We start from the raw sequence: 19100 nt of genomic DNA on the forward strand, positions 1-19100 counted from the left end.
TCGTACTTGACTTGGTAGCAGGAGGAATGCGTCTAGACATTCACCAGGAAGTGTTTGCTGGAGTTTTGTAGAAGTGCCTTATCAAACTGAGGAAATTCCCTTTAAATCTTAAAGCTTTTATCTTAAATTACTAGTGTGGAATCATCAAATCATTGACTTTCTGCATCTACTAATTTAATCATATGATTTTCCTCCTCTATAATTAATAGCAAATTACATTAACTTCCAAATGTTAAACCTGCCTTGCATTCTAAACTCTGTTTGGTCAAGATGCATTATCCTGGCCGGGCATAGTGGCTCACACCTGTAATCCCAGCACTTTGGGAGGACAAAGTAGGTGGGTCACTTGAGGCCAGGAGTTTTGAGACCAGCCTGGCCAACATGGCAAAACCCCATCTCTACTGAAAATACAAAAATTAGCTGGGCTGGTGGTGCATACCTGTAATCCCAGCTACTCAGGAGGCCAAGGCACAAGAGTTGCTTAAACCAAGGAGGCAGAGATTGCAGCAAGCCAAGATCCCACCACTGCACTCCAGCCTGGGCAACAGAGTGAGACCCTGCCTCCAACAACAACAACAAAAAGTGTAATCCTTTTTATTTAACTTGTTGGACTTGATAAAACTCTAAGAATTCTTGTGTTGATGTTCATGAGGGATAATTGTCTTCTTTTCTTGCAATGTCTGATTTGGGGATCAAAGCAATGCTGGCCTCAGAGACAGAACTGAGTATTCTTTCCTCTTATATTTCTTGTGAGAGGTTGTGCAGAATTAGTATTATTTCCTTAAATACGTGGCAACATTTACCACTAAAGCTACCTATGTCTACCATTTTCTTTGTGATAACACATCTTTCATAGAGCTATGTAGGTTTTCCACTTCTTCCTAAGTAATTTGTATCTTTTAAGGAATCTGCATTGGTTCATCTAAATTGTCAAATGTATTCCTAGAAGTTGTTCATAATAGTCTCTTATTATTGTTCTAATATCTGTAGAATCTGTAGTGAAGCTACCTAATTTCTGACATTGGTAATCTATCTTTTCTCCTGATCAGTCTGAATAGAATTTTCTTGAGCTTCTCAAAGAACCAGCTTTTGGTTAATTAATTTTCTGTATTTTCTCTTTCTAATGTCTGATTTCTGCTCTACTTGCATGATTTCCCCTTTTCTGTGTACACTTTTAATTTGGTCTTTTTTTTCTAGTTTCTTAAAGTGGAAGCTGAGGTCACTGATTTGAGACCTTTTTTTCTAACACAGGCATTGAGCCCTATAAATTTCCCTCAGTACTGCTTTACTTGCATCACGGGATACAAAGCCGACACAAATGACAACGGTATTTCTATACACCAGCAATGAACAAGTAGAAACCAAAAATCAGAAAAACAATACCATTTACAACAGCTCCAAGAAAATAGTTATAAATCTAAGAAAATATGTACAAGATCTGTATGCTGAAACTATAAAATGCCGAAGAAAGAAACTAAACATGCAAATAAATGGAGAGACACATCATGTTCACGGATTAAAACACGATCATAAATATGTGAATTCTCCCCAAACTTATCTATAGATTTAATGCAATTCTAATCAAAATCCCAGCAGGACTTTTGTAGCTAAGCTGATCCTAAAATTTAAATGGAAAGGTAACACTGATACAATAGTCAAAATAATTTTAAAAGAAAAATAAAATTGGAAGAATTATATTACCAGATTTTAATACTTATTACAAAGCTATAGTCATCTTGACTTATGTGGTATTTGCAAAAGGAGAGATGTACAGATCAATGGGAGAAAATAAAAAGTCTAGAAATAGACCCATACCAATATGGCTAACTCCTGACAAAGATATAAAAGAAATTCAGCAGAGAAAGGATAGTCTTTCCAACAAATGGTGCTGGAACAACTAGACATCCATCCATATGCTCCTAAACAAACAAAAAACATAAACCTCATACTTAAAAAAAAGTTAACTCAAAATAGATCATAAATCTAAACGTAACATGTAAAATAATAAAACATTTAGAAGAAAACAAAGAAGAATTAGGACCTAGGACTAGACAATGGTTTCTTAGACATGACAAAAAAAACACACTCTATTTTAAAAATTTAATTAATTGGACTTCATCAAATTAAAATTTTTGTTCTGAGAAAAATACTGGTAAGTAAACAAAAAGACAAGCTGGGCTAGGCATGGCAGCTCATGCCTACAATCTCAGCATTTTGGGAGGTCAAGGCAGAAGGATCACTTCAGGCCAGGAGTTTGAGACCAGCCTGGCCAACGTAGCAAGATCCCATCTCTAAAAAAAAAAAAAATTTTTTAAAGACAAGCTACAGACTGGGAGAAAATGCTGCAAAGCACATATCTGACAACATATTTGTATCCATAATATGTAGATTCTTAAACCCAACGGTAATATAACAATCCAATTTTAAGATGAACAAAAGATTTGAAGACTCTTCACCAAAGACATACAGATGACAGAAATGCACAAGAAAAGATGTTCACCATCAGCCATTAGGGAAATTCAAATTAAAGCCATGATTAGATATCAGTACACACCTATCAGAATGGCTAAAATAAGAAACAGACAATATCAAGTGCTGATAAATATGCAGACCAATTGGAATTACCTTTCTGCTGAATAACAACTTTTTCTTAAACACACTATATAAAGATGCTTTAAGTGATATTTTGATATTGTGGTTTTAGACAGACACACTCGCCAATTTACTCAGTACAAGTGTCTAGTCAGAGAATATAGGGAAAAAAATTTGAATTGCACAACATATTTGAACAAAACATAAAATGCTTTTCTTGGCATGGGTAGAAACTTCCAGACTTCCATCTATTGTGTTCACTATTTCCTCATTTTTAAAAGTATTTTTGGATTTAGGCTTTATTTTGTCCTTAAGCAGAACTTCTGAAAAAGTTCAAATAGTAAACATATTCAGCTTTGCATGGATGGGCCTCTGCTGCACAACTTAACACTGCCCTCGGAGCCGAGCAACTGGAGACAACAATGGAAATAGGCATTTCCATTGCTTGTGTTTCGATAAAACTTTAAAGAACCGACTGCGGCTGGATTTGGCCCACAGGCCATAGTCTGGCAACCCAGGGCTAGAGTAGCAGATGTATGCATTCAGAAGGCAGCAGTAGGCAGCTCACAGGCAGGACCACAGCCAGCTTTCATTGGTTCTAAGCATTTAATTAGCAGCTGCCTGGTTTTGCTGGGGAAATATCTCGCTGCTTGCAAGCACTGGTCCCAAGGTGGTCTCAAGGGATACCCCTTTTCTGCTCAGACCTCATGCTTCACCAGCACATAGATGTTCTCAAGTCCATTTGCACCTGAGCAGCAAGGGTGGAGCCTGGGGAACGGAGAGGGTAGGGGACTAAGCAGCAGGGCTGTGTCAAGACCCAGGTCTTTCCCAATGAACAAGCTCCCCTTTACAAACAGGGAGCACCCCAAAAAACAGGAAGGAGCTCCACCTGCCCCATCGTGACAGTAACTGAAGTGTTCCTCAAGGGTTATCCAGGCAGTGGAACCACCCACTGCAGCAGCATCTCCGAGGGTGGGGGCCTGCACCTGGTGATCCTGAGGCACACCACAGGTGATGGAACAGTACCTTGGTCCTGCAGGCCACTGGTGGCCCATGACACACAGCTACAGGGCCAGGGCTGAGGCGCCCAGTCTTCACGGTATCAACAGCAGGCTTGAAGGAATATACTTTATTAATCTACCTCCCAAACGCTAAAATGCCAAAGACTAAAATGCTAACATTCAGCTAAATTAAAACAACTATTTACAGAGCACTGTCTGCAGGCCATGTGGGGCTGGGCCCGTTTCTTCCCCACCCACCCACCCAGCTCATCCTCCAAACAGGCCTGGGGCCACCTGCCACCTGCAGCAGAAACACTCAGCACAGAGGATGTTTATATACACCTGGCCGAGCCCTCCATGGCGACATGCCAAGAAGGAGGGCAACAGACCAAGACAGAGACCGACAGACAGACAGACACGGACAGGAGGCGAGGCTGCCAAGAAGGCCGCAGGCCAGCCTCAGTGCTTCTTCAGGCTGTAGGCCAGGCTGCTGGGGACCCTGGAGCCCTGCAGGGGCGGTGAGTTCCAGACAGCAGAGCTGGTGCGCTTGTGATAGCGGGGCTTGCTCTTCTTGAAGATATCCTCCAAGTCCAGCGGGAGAATGGTTCCAAAGAGCTCCAGAAGGTTCGGTGGGTGGTAGTACTGGTGAATGATAGCCTGGCTGAGCGGGGTGCCTGCAGGAGACCACAGACCAGACACTGCCTTGGGGCTCTCCATGAACCTCCCCATCCGCTGCCCGCCACAGAGCCCTGTCACCCTCTCCAACCTCCCTACAGAGAGCTCTGTCACCCTCTTCAGCCCTGCCCCTGCCTGCACCACCACCAAACCCAGAGAATGCCCTTGTGTCACATCCTTCCAACCTTCCTCTGGCAGCTTAACCTGTACAAAGTCCTCGAGAGCTCGCGTGAGCCATGCACTCCTTGAACCTGTTCCGACCACCACCTGGGAGGAAGGTTCTGTATTCTCCCATTCAGCAGATTTGCCCAAAGGCATACAGCTAATAATGGCAGAGCCTATGTTTGAAGACAAGCCCAGTTCCAGAGCTTAAGCATAGGATGCCATCCTCGACCACCTTGGCCAGCTGCTTCTCACAGACCCCACAGGCCCTGGCGCAGTGCTGAGGGGGCCTCTGGGCAGTGGATGTGGGAGGGCACAGTCCTGACAACGGGGCTGAGGAAGACCCAGGGGATCAGGAGGCCAGACATGCACCAGCACTTGCTCAGCACCGGGTGCGGCTCTAAGGGCCAGCCGTGAGCTCACTCATGTCACTCTCAATAGAACTCCTCAGCTGGGTCTTGTCTTCACCCCCCTTTCACAGATGAGGAAACTATTTAAGTAAGCTGTTCGAAGTCACCTCCAATTAGATGGCTTTGCAAGCCAGCTGGCTCCTGCTCACTGCCGTCTCCGAAATGACTTGACACGAGTAGTTGAGAGGCTTAAAGCACATGCCAGTTACTGTAGGGTTCAGATGAGGTGAAACTCACAAAAACAAGTTTCTGTAGAGTGCCTACCAGCTATGGGATTCCAGGCCCTTCCCTCTGGGGCGTCTGCGCCCCTCCCTGACTTCCAGCTCAGCAACCACTGCAAGGCACCCACGGTACCCATGGGCCCCATCCACTCTGGCAGCACCCACTTCTAGCACCTACCCTGCTCACTCAAGGTGGCCTTGCACTCAGGCCTGAGACATTGCAGTCACGCTCACCCACATTCTGGTTTAATGCTGGGGCCTGTAAACTCCAGGTCACATCCTGCTCAAGTGCCTCATGCACTCCTCAGGGCCTTTCCTGCCTCCCCCAGCTGGCCGGAAGCCCCAGGCTCCAGCTTGGTGTTCTGCCTAAACCCTTCCCCATTCTAGCTCTGCCCCTGCCCCAGGTGGCTTACTTGGGTCCAAGTCTCTTCAGCCCTGCTGGATGGGACTCTAAGGAGGGGCCTAGTCCAAGTCAGGACACCCAGCAGCACATGCCATGCCCGAGCCCAGCGCAATTTCATGTATTTGTTGAGAACAAAGGAACCCAACCTCATAGGTCTGGTCCTCAGGAAAGCACAATGACCACACGGTGCCCCACACTCCCCAGGGCACATGCATGCCCAAGGCCAGAGCCTCGAACTGCCAACTCAAGCACACGGCAGCCTCCCAACACCGCAGCAGCCAACCCACTACTGCCAGGGCTCCCAAGGTGAGGACCAGGGAGGGCCTGAGTCTCCCAGGGAGCTGTGGGCTTTGCTTACCTCGGGCCCAGGTGGGGATGGGCTTCCGGGGATGGGCCTCATCATCAGTGGAGTCGTCGCTATTCAGATCCATCCCGTAGTTATCTGGGTTGATCTTGGGAGGGGCCCTGTGCCCTTGCGGAGTCATCTGATATGAGGTACAAGCTGGAGACTGGAAAAACAAACGTGGCCGTCAGCTCCCTCCGCGGCATTCCCATCTCTCACCTCCGAGGAGTGCTGGGGCACTGCTCACCTCCTCCCATTTCACAGGAGAAACAAAAGGTGCAGGATCACTTTTTCTTTTTTTTTGAGACAGAATCTCACTGTCGCCCAGGCTGGAGTGCAGTGGTGCGATCTCAGCTCACTGCAACCTCCGCCTCCCAGGTTCAAGAGATTCTCATGCCTCAGCCTTCCCAAGTAGCTGGATTACAGGTGTGCACCACCACACCCGGCTAATTTTTTGTATGTTTAGTAGAGACTGGGTTTCACTATGTTGACCAGGCTGGTCTCGAACTCCTGACCTCAAGTAATCTGTCCCCTTGGCCTCCCGATATGCTGGGATTACAGGCGAGAACCACTGCACCAGGCCTACTTTTTAATTTTAAAAAGTCACAGAACACACACTACTCTGTATCTCCTTTTTTCATGCTAAGGTGTATTGTAAACTTTCTTCCAGGTCAGTGTGTCTAGAATCCTCCTGGGAACCGCTGAGGAGACTCCAGGATATGCAACTTAACCATCCATCACTGACAGATACCATACTAACTTCCAAGTTTTTCACATCTTAACTATGCTGCAGTGAAAACATTGTTTTGTTTGGTAACAGCAGTGAAGTGAAAATAGATCAAACGCTCATCAAGAGGAGCCGGCTGAATTCCAGCACAATTAAGGTACACAGCCATCAAAACTAAGAAATTGACCTGTGTTGAAATAGACAGATGTCTATAATATACTAAGTGAAAAAAAACCGTGGGGGCTGGGGGGCTGGAAATCAAGCCACCAAATGGTATGTGCCCGTTTTAAACATGTATGTGTATGGGTGAAAGAGAGAGAGAGAGAGAGTGGATATCTGTGTGTGTGTTAAAAGGGTTACATATGTAAAAATCTACAAAGATATACAACGGGCTTAGTAGAGTTTTCCTGAGGGTCCCTTTTTTAAAAACTTTATACTCTTTTATAAAGTTTAGTTCCTTTTTATCCCCAACCTCAACAAATTCTACTTTTAGAATAACAAAGAATGTAAAAAATAGTAAAAACAATCGGGCCAAGTGTATCTGTCCTTTTCCTTAGGGGCCTAACATAGCCTGTGCCTCCAGCTACTGGGAAGAGAATAGAGTGGGCCCCTCCACCTGAGGGCCTCTCCACTGGGGCCCAGGCTGCACCTGCACGTCCACAGTCACGTTCAGGGCCTTGCTGGCCCCTGCTGCCTCCTTGGCTTTCTTCTCTTGCTCCTCCTGCAGCTGCCGCTCAGCCAGACGCTGCTGCTCTTCCTGGAACCCAGGTGGCAACGGGGTGTTAGGGAGCTGTGCAGGTGCCCTTCCCTCCCCTCCCCTTCTCTCCTCTCCCTTCTCCTCCCCTTCCCTCCCCTCCCTAGGCAGCCCCTGCCGCAGGAGTCCAGACTGGCCCACAGCTCAGGGCAGACCCCAGGGGAGCCCGCAACCCAGTCCCCCTCACCTTCTTCTTCTTCTCCTCCAGTTCCTTCTGCAGCCGCTCCTTCTGCAGCCGCAGGGCCTTCTCCCGCTCCTGCAGCTCCCTGAGGACCCAACAAGAGCCTGTTAGGACAGGAAGTGGAGCCCCAGCCCAAGGCCTGTTCCCATACCTGCTGGGGAAGCCAGGCCCAGCCAGTAGGACACACCTTAGAAAGTGGGATTGCCGAATGGGCAACCAGCTTAGAGCTAAGAGCTGTGCTTTTGCCCCAAGGGCTAGAAGCGTGCACACCTGAGGGTGCAGGGAACGCAAGCTGGAGCCCAACATTTGGCCCCCGCTTTTCCTTGTAACTCAGGTCTCTGAGCCTCATAACACTATTATACAATGGAGACCATAACACATTCCCTCCAGGGTCAACATGAGAATCAAATGGGATAATCCATAATACCCCTTATTATCCTAACCTTCAGGACAGACACCGGCTCCAAGCATGAACAAGGGGCTGTGGATGAGTTCTGAAGTCACCTCCACAACACACTGGCTCATGACTTTGAACATGTCATTTAACCTCTCTGGACCCGTTTCCCCCTGTGTGAAGTGGAGCTGATGCCTCCCACGCCACCATGGGCTTCAACTGAGGACTAAAAAGGAAATAGGTGTAAAGCATGCAGCTCAGGTACCCACCAAAGCTGCCGACACTATGACTATCACACTGCCACCCTCAAAGCCCCCTGCCCTGCCCAGCACCCTGCACATTAGCTGCACCCTATGCCTTTTCGCCTTCCCAGACTCTGCCCAGAGGACCAAGGACAGCTTTGTCCCCATCAAGCAGCCCTGACGCAGTACAGCCCTCTGGCTGTGACTCTTCACTTCTCTGATAAACCTGAAGCCACCCACAAAGATGAACACGGAAAAAAAGTGCTGCCTGGTGTTTCCCAGGAGGTAGAGCGGGAGAGGAAACAGCTACGGGGCCTGCGTGTCTCACGCACACGGGGCTTGTGCTCTACTTCTGCACGCACAGACACAGGACCCCACATATCTCCTGACCAACAGTGAGTGTGGCTTTTCCTCCTTGGCATCCCTACGACTCTCAGAACAACCAGGCACAGGGTAGGCCTGGGACAAATGCCTGTCAAACTAAACATGGAACTCTTGTCTATTGTACAGAGACCACTGCATCTGCAGAGCTGGAAGATCCCAGGGCTCCTGGGTCCACGGTTCCCAAGGCAAGGGAACAGTCTGAAAATATCCATAGGGGGCAATCTGAGTTATCATCCTCACCAGGGGAGATGCATTTAGTGGGGACAGGGGCCAAGGATGCCAAACATCCTGCAATGTAACACAAAGATCTCTCCTGCCCAAAATGTTCATGGTGGCCCTGCTGAGAAATATCAGCTCATCCTCTGAGCACCACACCCCTGCCAGTTACAAAAAGACACCTAAGAGGTCAGCACATGCGGCTGGAGGCAGAACCAAGCCAAGCCCTAAGCAAGCCCACCTACCACTCCTTAGATCTCCCATAGCCAGTGGGCAGTGTATTCAGGTGGGCCACTAGCTGTAGGCCTCTGGGTTTGGTGCCAAGGAAAGCACCTGCAAACCGTCACGTGCAGGTGGGGCTGTGTCCAGGCAAGGTTCTCTCTTCCACACACATGGAGGGCAGGCAGGCGGGTCAGCAGGTCCCTCACCTCTCGGCCTGGAGCCGCTCCTGCTCCCGCCGACGCTCCTGCTCTGCCAGCTGCCGCTCCTGCTCGCGCCGCTCCTGCTCACGCCGCTCCTGCTCACGCCGCTCCTGCTCACGCCGTTCCTGCTCACGCCGCTCCTGCTCCCGCTGCTCTGCCAGCCGCTTAGCCTCGGCCACCTTCCGCAGCCGCTCCTGCTCCTCTTCCTTCTTCTTCTGCAGCAGCTCTTGGTGCCGCCGCTCTTCCTCCTCCTGAAACGGAGAGCAAGATCAGGTGCTGTGGCCAGGCCTGGGCCAGAGAGGCAGGACAGCAGCCCTACTCCCCTGAAGCCCAGGTGCCCCTCATATCAGCCACCACCACGGACAACACAGGAATGGCGCCGTGGGACATCCCGAGCAAGGCTCTGCCAGAACCACCAGTAGCAGCCTGAAAAGGCATCTTGTGACAGCTGCTGCTGCTGTAGATTTAGCAGAAAGGAACCTCGGAGCCAAACTCGCTAGCTATGAAACAACGGGCAAGCATTTAAACCCTCTGACCTGTTTCCTAGTCTATAAAATGGAGACGGCAGTTATTCCTACACTTCATGGGGTTGCTGGGTCTATATGCACAACACACTTAGAACAGGGCCTAGCACACAGTAAATAACTGACCTTGGTGACTAGTCACATAACCCCTAATGATGGATTTGCCTTCTCTAGAGTCCTAAGATTGACTGGGAAGAGGTGGGCCCTCACGCTTATAAGCAGAACAGTCAGGGGGTGGACCATAACAGCAATTGTATAGAACGCTTGGCAGGCATCAGACACTACTGAGCATTTTACAGACATTAACACATTTAACTCTCACTGCTACTTGAAGACATGGAAGCAGAGAGGTCAAGCAGCCTATAGAAAGTCACACAGCTAATAAATGGCAGAGCTGAGATAGGCAGTCTGGCTCCAAGTACAAGGACTTAACCCTCAAATTACTGCTGCTACAGAAGATGAGAGGCAGGTTCTGGTCACCATCCCCACCCTGGAGGCTTCTGGGAAACCTCCTTCTTAGCATGAAGCAACAAGACGGTCTGGGTCAACCCCACAAGGTGGGGTGCCCCCAGTAGGGCCCCATGGTGCTGAGACAGCGCCCACCCCGCCCACCTCCTCCCTGAGGCCCACCTGCGCTCGCACCTGCTGCAGCCACCTGAGCCTACGCGCCTCCTCCTCCTGCTTCCTGCGCGCTTCCACCTCCTCCATCTTCTTGGCCGCCGCCTTTTTCTTGGCCTTCTCCTCTGCTAGCCGCTCCTCCTTGGCCTGCAGAGCCCACCCACATGTGCCCATTGGAGCACCCACATTCAATCCTGCAGAGTGGGGCCCAGAACTCTGTGTGGCAGGCCCCACCTGCCGCTGCACACCTGGCTTGTTCCCACCGCCCAGGGAGAGGACACCAGAAGCCAGTCCTGCCTGAGTGTCAGATCCCACTCACAAAGGGCTGCCAGGGAAACCCAGAGCCGAGTGGACTCCAGGGCCCGTGGGGCAGACAGGAGATGGGTACAGGGGTACAGTGACAAATCTGCAATTTCCTGAGGGGTCCAGTCCTAACCCTTGGCCCAAGTCTGAATTGCCTGGGCCCCCACAGCCCAGGCTCCCACCTTCTCAGTCTTCTCGTCGATCTGAGCAAACTTCTGCTCAATCTGCTTCTTCTTCTCCTCCTTCATCTGCTCCACCCGCTCGCGGGCCTGCAGCACCTTGCGGAGGCGTTCCTCACGCTTCCTGCGGGGCATAGGACAGTCATGGGGAGCCCCACCAAGGCTGGGACAGGCCACAGTCCAGGGAGCCAGGCCACTTACAGCTTCACCTCCTCCAGCCGCCGCCGCTTGTCCTCCTCCACCTTCTGCCTGCGCAGCTGCTCAGCCTCCTCCTTCCGCCGCAGATTCTCCAGGCGCTGCCGCTCCTTCTCCTGGGGTGGCGGGGAGCGAGGGAGATGGGACATGAGCAAGGACAACCCCCACCCAGCCCCAAAAGCTGCCCACAGTCCCCAGCAGCCTGCAGCCACGTAGGTGGCAGCATCAGAATGCTTCTTAGGCAGAGGTGTCCCCAACGTGGCCCCAACAGCACCCAAGCCAAGGCCCGCAGCTCCCGTCTTTCCTCCCAGGAGCACTCAGCTACCTCGCGAGGGCCTGAGCCACAGTGTCCTCCACTGAGCCCTGCCAAGTTTTGGGCAGCACAAAAGTCAGGCTCCAAATAGGATTTATGTGCTGATGACAACTACATAAACTGTGCATTGAAAAAGAAAATGAAGGATGAGCTTGGAAGGGTGAGGAGCAGAAAGGCAGCTCTCCCAATCATGGTGAATGTTCCAGTAAGGGGGTGGTGCAGACACAAGGGTTAACTTGCTACTATCATGCTTTATAATATCCATACTATATGTATAATACATTCTATTGCGTATATCAACTATTTCATAATAGTTGAAAAAAATAAAAGGAAATATTGCCAAATGCTAACAGTCTACTGAGATGGATTAGGGATGGTATTAACTTTCTTTTATTTTCCAAACTTCCTGTGACACGGCTATGTACTTTTTTTTTTTTTTTTTTTGTGTGGAGACAGAGTCTGCTCTGTCACCCAGGCTGGAGTGCAATGGCGCGATATCGACTCACTGCAACCTCCGCCTCCCAGGTTCAAGCGATTCTCGTGCCTCAGCCTCCCGAGTAGCTGGAGCTACAGGCATCTGCCACCATACCCAGCTAGTTTTTGTATTTCTAGTAGAGGCGGGGTTTTACTATGTTGGCCAGACTGGTGCTGAACTCCTGACCTCAAGGGATCCGCCCGCCTTGGCCTTCCAAAGTGCTGGGATTACAGGTGTGAGCCACCATGCCCAGCCGGCTACGTTCATTTTTAAGGCAACTTTTAAAAAGTACTCTTGGCTGAAAAGCTGATTGATGCTGGCACCCCCTCCTGGGCAGACACAGAAAGTCCCAGGGGCACAGCCAGCAGGGATGGGCAGGGGCTCCAAGCCCTCCCTGGCCAAGGACAAGGCTGGTGCTTTCCCCTTGAACAGTCTGGGGCTGGGTGGAGGCTGGGACCCAGAGTGAAGCCCCACACCCCTCACCCCAACCTGGCCCCCAGTAGACTCCCACCTTTGGGCACAGTGTCCAATAGCTGCCCCCTCTTCCTGTACTGGTTACTATCGATTTCTCCTTGCCTTCTGAGCCTAACTGGAGGAGCACTCTCAAGAAATCTGGCTCCAAGGTAATACCATCCTCCCAAAGACGGAGAGAACGGGTCCCGGTAACGGGTAAGATGAAGTAGACACACTCCACCTCTCTCTCCCACTGAACACAGCTACAAAACCTGGACAGAATGCAAGGAGCGGCTACTTGAGGCCTCTGAAAACTAAAGAGGAGCAGGCAGATGGGGAAGAAGACCAGACTTGGAAGCACCAGCCAACCAGCAGTGAGTTCCCCATTGTTTTCCTCCAGCCTAACTCAACACAGCCTGGAACTCCAAAGGAGTCACTGGGGCACGGACAGAAAGAATTCCAGGACAAGCCCTCTAGTCCTGACTCAAGCAGCAGAAAGGGAGTATCTAATGCTCAAAGAAGGCAGAAACCCCATTTTTGTTTGTTCTCTTTTCTTCTTTGCCTTGTGCCCCGGCCCACAAGCAGTCCTACGACAACCAGGGGCAGCAGCAGTTGAAGAAAAGCTGCCAAGTCAAAATTCGAAGAAGGACCTGTGATCTCAAAAGTGTGGGCCAAACCCTGTATGTTGCTCTTCTGTCTGTCCCCCTGCCAGGTGACCCTGAAGAGAGAAAGCTGCCAAGTCAAAACTCAGAGGAGGAGCTGTGATCCCAAAAGTGTTGGCCAAATCCTGTGTATTGTTCTTTCCCTGTCCCCCTGGCAGGTGGCCCTGGACACAGTCGTAGAAGCACACAAAGCAGAACAAGGTAACTGAAGCCCCAGCTTCCCGGCTGGAGGACAGTAAAGGGAACCCCAGAGATCGCGAAAATGATACTGCAGGTTATTGACAAACGCCTAGGCTCAGCTCCAAGCTGCAGATGCTAGGATCTGACCCTAATTACCACACCAAAGGCTGAGAACTAAACTAACAGACCACCTTCCAAGTCCCAGGCTGACTGCTGACTGGCACACACCCGGGAGAAGTCCAAACAGCACTGCCATCTTCAAAATTGGGACTAACATTGGAACCACAGTCCACAGAAGGCAGATGAGAACCTGCAGCCTAAACCTAACCAGGTCAATTGCTACTAAATTGCAATGCTGAGAAAATATCAACATTGTCCGTAGATTTAAACAAGACCCAGAGGCTCACAGCATAATGTTCAGGATGCGGTCTGAAATGACTCCATAGGCCCCTGGTCTCCTAACTATGGACTGTCCCCACCCACTAGATGCCCTGTGCAGGGACCTGGGATCCCCAAAGCAGGAAAGGGGACCACTTCCCGGTCTTCTCTATCACCCTGTGAGACCTGCAGGGCTCTAATCGGCACAGGTGGTAAGCCACTGGAAGGTATACTGTCAGTCACCCTCTCCAACAAGAGGGGAACAGGCCTCCATGAGGAGAAGCCAGTTCAGGGCCCACCTGGCCAGCTGCTGGGAAGCCCCTCTCACCTGCCGAGGCCCTCAACTGGAGGCAGAAGCCCTCCCGGCTGTCACAGGTGTCCCTGTGTGGCTGCAGAGGACCCTTCAGAAGGCTTGTAGGAACTAAAGGAATGAGGCGACTGTGGCCTTGGCAAATGGCATGGGGAGCTGGGGCTGCGGGCTAAGCATGTCCCCATCTGAGGGTCCTTGCTCAGGGCCAGCCTGGCTCAGCTCAGCTCTGAGGTGTCTGAGAAGAGAACAGCTTCTGCGACTTGTTTCTAGATGCTGCCACCCACTGTTCCACTGTCACCCAGCATAGCAAGACCCGGAACTTCCACCTCAGTTCAGACCCACACTTGCCCTCCCCCATCGCCCCCTTCCCTCAAGGCTACTGCTCAGGTCTGCGAACCAATAAATCTCAGTGGCTCTGGGGACCGCAGACAATCTGTCTGCTCTCTTCAAAGACCCACAGACCCTGACGGGGCCTGGTGCAGGGGAGGAGAGAGGGAAGGTGGCTGTGGAGAACACATCAAGCTGTAGCCCTGGTGAAAAGCCGCACCCCCTTGCTTCCTCCTAGGAGCAGAGTCAAGGGCAGGGAGGGCAGAGAAGGACGCTGGGGCCCAGAACTGCTGGGCGCCTCCAGCCAGTGCACCCCTCACCGTCCCACTCTCTTCCTAAGGCTCCCCTCCCGCTTACAATGTTAGTGCATCTACAGGTGCTGTCAGCTACGCAGGGAAGGGGCTACAGCGGGTAAGTGCTAGGTGGGGCGAGGTTACCAACAGGAAAAGGCTTTACTTACGACGAAGCTGCACTGTGGAGAGGAGACAAGGGAAAAGGCGAGAGTTAATGCCAGGCCGGGGAGCATCCTGCCAGGCAGGCCACATGCCCAGCTGTGCCAGCAAGCCTGCGTGGGGCCTGCCCTCCTGCCAGCAGCACCCCCACCGCCTCTCCTGTCACCCAACCCTCACCCCAATGGTGGAGGTGTCCACAAGTACCCCTCACCTTAACCACACAGATCCCCAGGGCTCACACCGAGCCGGCCGAGCCTCCAGGCTGCAATCCAGAGCCCACAAGGTCAAGTGCAGGACAGTGCCCCCAGAGGTCAAGACAGCCAGTGGCCACAGAGGCTTCAGCTGGCCCCTAACAGTGCCAGGCCACACTTGCCTCCACCCAGGCTCACACTACTTCCAGTATCTTAGGGGACAGACTGGACCTTCAGCCACACTGCCCGGCTCCCACAAAGCCCGGCCTGGGCACAGGCCCCTCACCTTGGGGTCCATGCGCAGGGGAGTGTTGCGCTTAATAAAGGACTTCATGACGCTGCGTGGGGCTGAGGTCGGAGTCATGAGCATCTGGTTCCTCTGCACTGTGTGCAGAAAAGTCCGGAGGGGCCGCACCACCTGCAGACGAAGACCAGGGTCAGGAATGGGCAGGCGGGGCAGGGTACCGAAGGGGGTCAGGGCTACAGGACAGGGCAGGCGCCCGGCTCACCTTGCTGGCCGGGCAGGGTGAGGAAGGGGTCTTGCTCCTGGGGGGCTGCAGCTCCTCATCCTCCAGGTGCTGCTCCTCGTCCAGCTCACTCACCGCCTGCTTGTAGCTGCGCTTCCTCCTGCCAAGGCGCGGGCGGCGGCATCACAGGGCAGCCTGCCACAGCCCAGCCACACCCCATCAAAAGTCACCCCGGTGAACAATACCGGGCCCAGGCCACAGGCCTCTAGACTGAAAGAGGCTGCAGAGCCTAAGCAACCCTCTGCTGCCCACTCAGAGGAAGGGAGGTAAACAGTCCAAAGTCACATGGCCAGGAGACCACACTAAGACGGGGTCAACAATCGGGTCGCCCTATTCCCAGGCTTGCGCTTATCCACAGCATGGAGCTGCCTCCTTGGTTAAGTCACAACACCAGGCCACACCCCAACAGAGAGGCTCTGAAGCCCCTGAGCACACATCCACCTTCCCTGAGCAAGGTCACAAGGCCACGTCCTCCAGGGCCCTCAGAGTTGCCCACACACCCCTCCCTGATGCAAACCTGGCACTCTGCGGTGGTTCTCTGGGTCCATCTGCTTGGTCCGTCTTGGTCTCTGTGAAGACAGCAGTTTCAGCAAGGCTGCAGAAATGACGGTGGCAGCAGGGTGGGAATGGGGCTGTAGGGGGAAGGGGTCCCTGGGCAGCAGCCTTGGCAGCAGGCAAGGCTCCCTTCCTGGCAGCTCCGGGGTGGCCAAACGCAGACATATCAGCCTTAACCCTGACTAGCCTTGAGGAACCTACAAGCACTTTGGGAGGCCAAGGCGGGCAGATCCCTTGAGATCAGGAGTTCAGCACCAGCCTGGCCAACACAGTGAAACCCCGCCTCTACTAAAAATACAAATCTACAGATGCCAGGGCCTGGCTACCCCCAGCTCATGAACACCTCCCCGCGAGTGCCTGGCTCTATGGTAGGCAAGGCAGGGCAGGACAGTCCTGTTGAGGCGGCGGCCCCAGACGTGCCCCACCGACCTCTGACACTTAGAACGGTGTGTGGACACCTTGTAGAAGCAGGAGCTCCAAGACCCTTGCATGGCTTCTAAATCCCACCCCTCCTGGGCCATGCAGCTGGTGTGGCCATGACAGGAGGAGGGGGCAGCTCCTGCTGCAGGGTCAACATGCAGGGTGTAGGGTGAGTATTGTTTTGTTTCACTACTAGGAGAAGGTGCACCTTACTCCAAAAGTTCCTCGCAGCAGCCCTTGGGGCTGTGGGGCTGGCATGACCATTGTCCTTGACCATGTCATAAAGAGGAAGAGGCCGTGTTCAAGATCTCACAGCTACAGTGCACTTTCCACCAGAGAGAGGCACCCTTCTCAGAGAGATGTGAGCAGGACCCTGGGACACTCCCAAACCCACTGCTCTCCAGCCCTCTTTAGACAAGGATAGACATACAAAGGTCAGAAAGGAGCTGGCGGGGGAGGCAAAGCAGGAGGCCAGGTGGGGGTTCAATCCCCAGCCCGCGGCTCTTCCCACTGGCCCCTGGAGTCAAGGTCAAGGCCTTGCCCTGGCCTCTTCATATCCATAGCCCGATGCAGCCCCTTCCTCTGCTTCCTGTCCCAACCAGCCACAGCCCCCCATGCTGCACTCAGTGACAGCTCCAGCCCATCGGTGGGAGGTGAAGCCTACAGACTCAAAAGGGATCTCTGCAACCTTGGTTTAATTTGTCTTTAGCCTACTGGCCCAGAAAATGGGGCTTCCTTATCCCCAGAGAGAAGGTCAGGCCGAGGCCACCAAGGCCCACTGTGGCTCCGGGCACTGCACACGGCAGGTCAGGAAGCCTCACCTTGCTGCCCTGCAGAGGGTGTTTCCGGGCTGCTGGCTGCAGGCTTCGGGTTGGGTGTGCTGTTGGCAATCTCCGTGTCATTGTGGGGCCACGAGTTATTTCCGTTGTTCTCAGGGACCTGTGGAAAGAACCAAGGCTTTAGGGGTCTCAACCTGGAACCCAAGGCTCAGGATGGCCGTAGGGCAGAGCAGGAGCCCCAGAGGTGAGTCCTCCCTTCCCCAGGCAGCCGTCTTACCTCTGGCTCAGCTACTGCCACAGGCTCAGCCTCCTCGGGGGGTTCCTTCTGCTCAGAACTGAAAACAGAAGGGGGACTCTGAGGGGACTGCCCAGCTAGTCCAAGCCCTCCCCCTAAGGAGTCCCTCTCCCATTCCAGGGATGGGGACCCAAGAGGTCAACACAAGGTGCCCTCCAGGGCCACCAACCCACAGCCCCCTGCGGGATGGGAGGATGGCAGCTCCCGGCAATGGCTCCATGGACAGACGAGGGATGTCAGCTTCAGAATGTGGCTTCATCTCCCCGGCACCCCACCACAGAGCTGGCTCAGGATGTGAGCCCTGTCCTCAGCTCCGCCTCCACCTCTTGGGCCCAGGTGAGCTGCATCTCTTTTGTGGTCTGTTCTCTATTCACCATGGGGCTGGCAAGGCCAGCAGGTCTGCCCAGTCACCCTGTTTCCCCATCCCAAGAACAAACCCTCTGCTCTGCAGCAAGGAGGGAGGGGGCTGGTTTTAGTGACGGCAGGACACGGCCTCCAGGAAAAGGAGTCTGTGTCCTGGCCCGAAGCACTGGGTGTAAACCTGGAGCACCCCTATCCTACCCCAGCCAGTTTGAATGTAGCTCTTCCTGGCAGCCCCGCCTCACCCCCAACCTCTGAAGCCCATGCCCCAGGGTCAGGTCTGGCCAGGCAACCAGCAACGCTGATGGGCGCTGCAAGGAGACCAGGTGGCCAACACCCACATCACTCACTGCCTGGTCAGACAGGGAAAACAGGCAGCCCCTGGGCGGTCAAGGCTCAGTGGGGAAGACTCAGCCCAGGAATTGCTTCCAGCCCTGGTGCTCACCTTAGCTCCCTGTCCTGGTGTGCCCTGCCCACCTGCGAAGCCCTGGAACTGAACTCACCCAACTTTCTGGGGCACCTCAACATTCAGGAGCCTCTCCAGGTAACTGTGACCTGAGGGGGAAAAGAAAGGCACAAAAGATCTCATCAGAGACCACACAGGTCCCACTCTAAGGGGTTCAGGGGACCGGGTTCCAGCAAGGGCCTGGCCACTGCTCCCATCACTAGCCGCAGAGCCCCCGCCATGCCCAGGACCCTCCCCTCACCACTCATCCTAGTGTCCTCATCGGAACTGCTGGCTTCGTGTCCCCTGCTGCTTCCCAGACAGTCTTCCCATGCCCATCTGAGAGCACAGCTGGGTACCTTCACTGGGCTGGGAATATCTTGAGAAGAGGGACAATGTCTGCTGCAGCTCCAGGCCCCAAACTCCCAGCATGGGGCCCAACACAAAGCAACTCATTCTGTCAACAAATATTCATCAAGTGCCTACAGTGTACTGGGACCTGGGCCAGCCCCCAGGGCCACAGTGGTGAGCAAAACAGAACCACTATCTGGTCTAGATAACAATCATCAAATAGTCCTATCAACAACACCGGCACAGGCAATGATAGAACAGAGCAGAGAAATTTCTTTTATTTTTTTTGAGACGGAGTCTCGCTCTGTTGCCCAGGCTGGTGTGTAGTGGAACAATCTCAGCTCACTGCAACCACTGCCTCCTGGGTTCAAGCGATTTCCGGCTAATTTTTGTATTTTTAGTAGAGACAGGGTTTCACCATGTTGGCCAGGCTGGTCTCGAACTCCTGACCTCAAGTGATCCACCCGCCTCGGCCTCCCAAAGTGCTGAGATTACAGGCGTGAGCCACCGTGCCTGGTCCAGAGCAGAGAATTTTAAAAGCCTATGATGGGGGGACCTGAGCTGGCCTGGAGGAGTTTACAGACAAAGGAGGAGGATGTCCAGGCCAGTGGTTCTCAGCTTGCATCCTCTGACCTCTGGACATCCTTGAGACCTGTGGGGGATCCACAAGGTCATAACTAA

General features: G+C 52.7%; 1 protein-coding gene across 4 annotated transcripts in view; it reads right to left on the reverse strand.

Annotated features, from left to right (window-relative positions):
* Nucleotides 1-1689: 1689 nt before the first annotated feature.
* INCENP (inner centromere protein) overlaps nt 1690-19100 on the reverse strand; it is a 30476-nt gene continuing 13065 nt past the window's right edge. Inside the window, exons 5-19 of one of the 4 annotated variants that reach the window (XM_024255850.3) lie at nt 18127-18178; nt 17246-17303; nt 17011-17128; nt 15732-15783; nt 15197-15314; nt 14974-15105; nt 14505-14516; nt 10953-11062; nt 10755-10875; nt 10294-10416; nt 9134-9378; nt 7476-7554; nt 7184-7291; nt 5823-5973; nt 1690-4267 (exon numbers count right to left, since the gene is read on the reverse strand). In XM_024255850.3, coding sequence (XP_024111618.1) covers nt 4053-4267; nt 5823-5973; nt 7184-7291; nt 7476-7554; nt 9134-9378; nt 10294-10416; nt 10755-10875; nt 10953-11062; nt 14505-14516; nt 14974-15105; nt 15197-15314; nt 15732-15783; nt 17011-17128; nt 17246-17303; nt 18127-18178 — 1694 coding nt within the window. In that variant the 3' untranslated portion in view covers nt 1690-4052. Of the gene's footprint in view, nt 4268-5822; nt 5974-7183; nt 7292-7475; nt 7555-9133; nt 9379-10281; nt 10417-10754; nt 10876-10952; nt 11063-14504; nt 14517-14973; nt 15106-15196; nt 15315-15731; nt 15784-17010; nt 17129-17245; nt 17304-18126; nt 18179-19100 lie in introns of all 4 variants that reach the window. The other 3 variants (XM_024255849.3, XM_024255852.3, XM_024255851.3) reach the window with 3 other exon arrangements.

The sequence above is a fragment of the Pongo abelii genome, chromosome 9, assembly GCF_028885655.2.
Source record: "Pongo abelii isolate AG06213 chromosome 9, NHGRI_mPonAbe1-v2.0_pri, whole genome shotgun sequence".
Lineage (NCBI taxonomy): Eukaryota > Metazoa > Chordata > Mammalia > Primates > Hominidae > Pongo > Pongo abelii.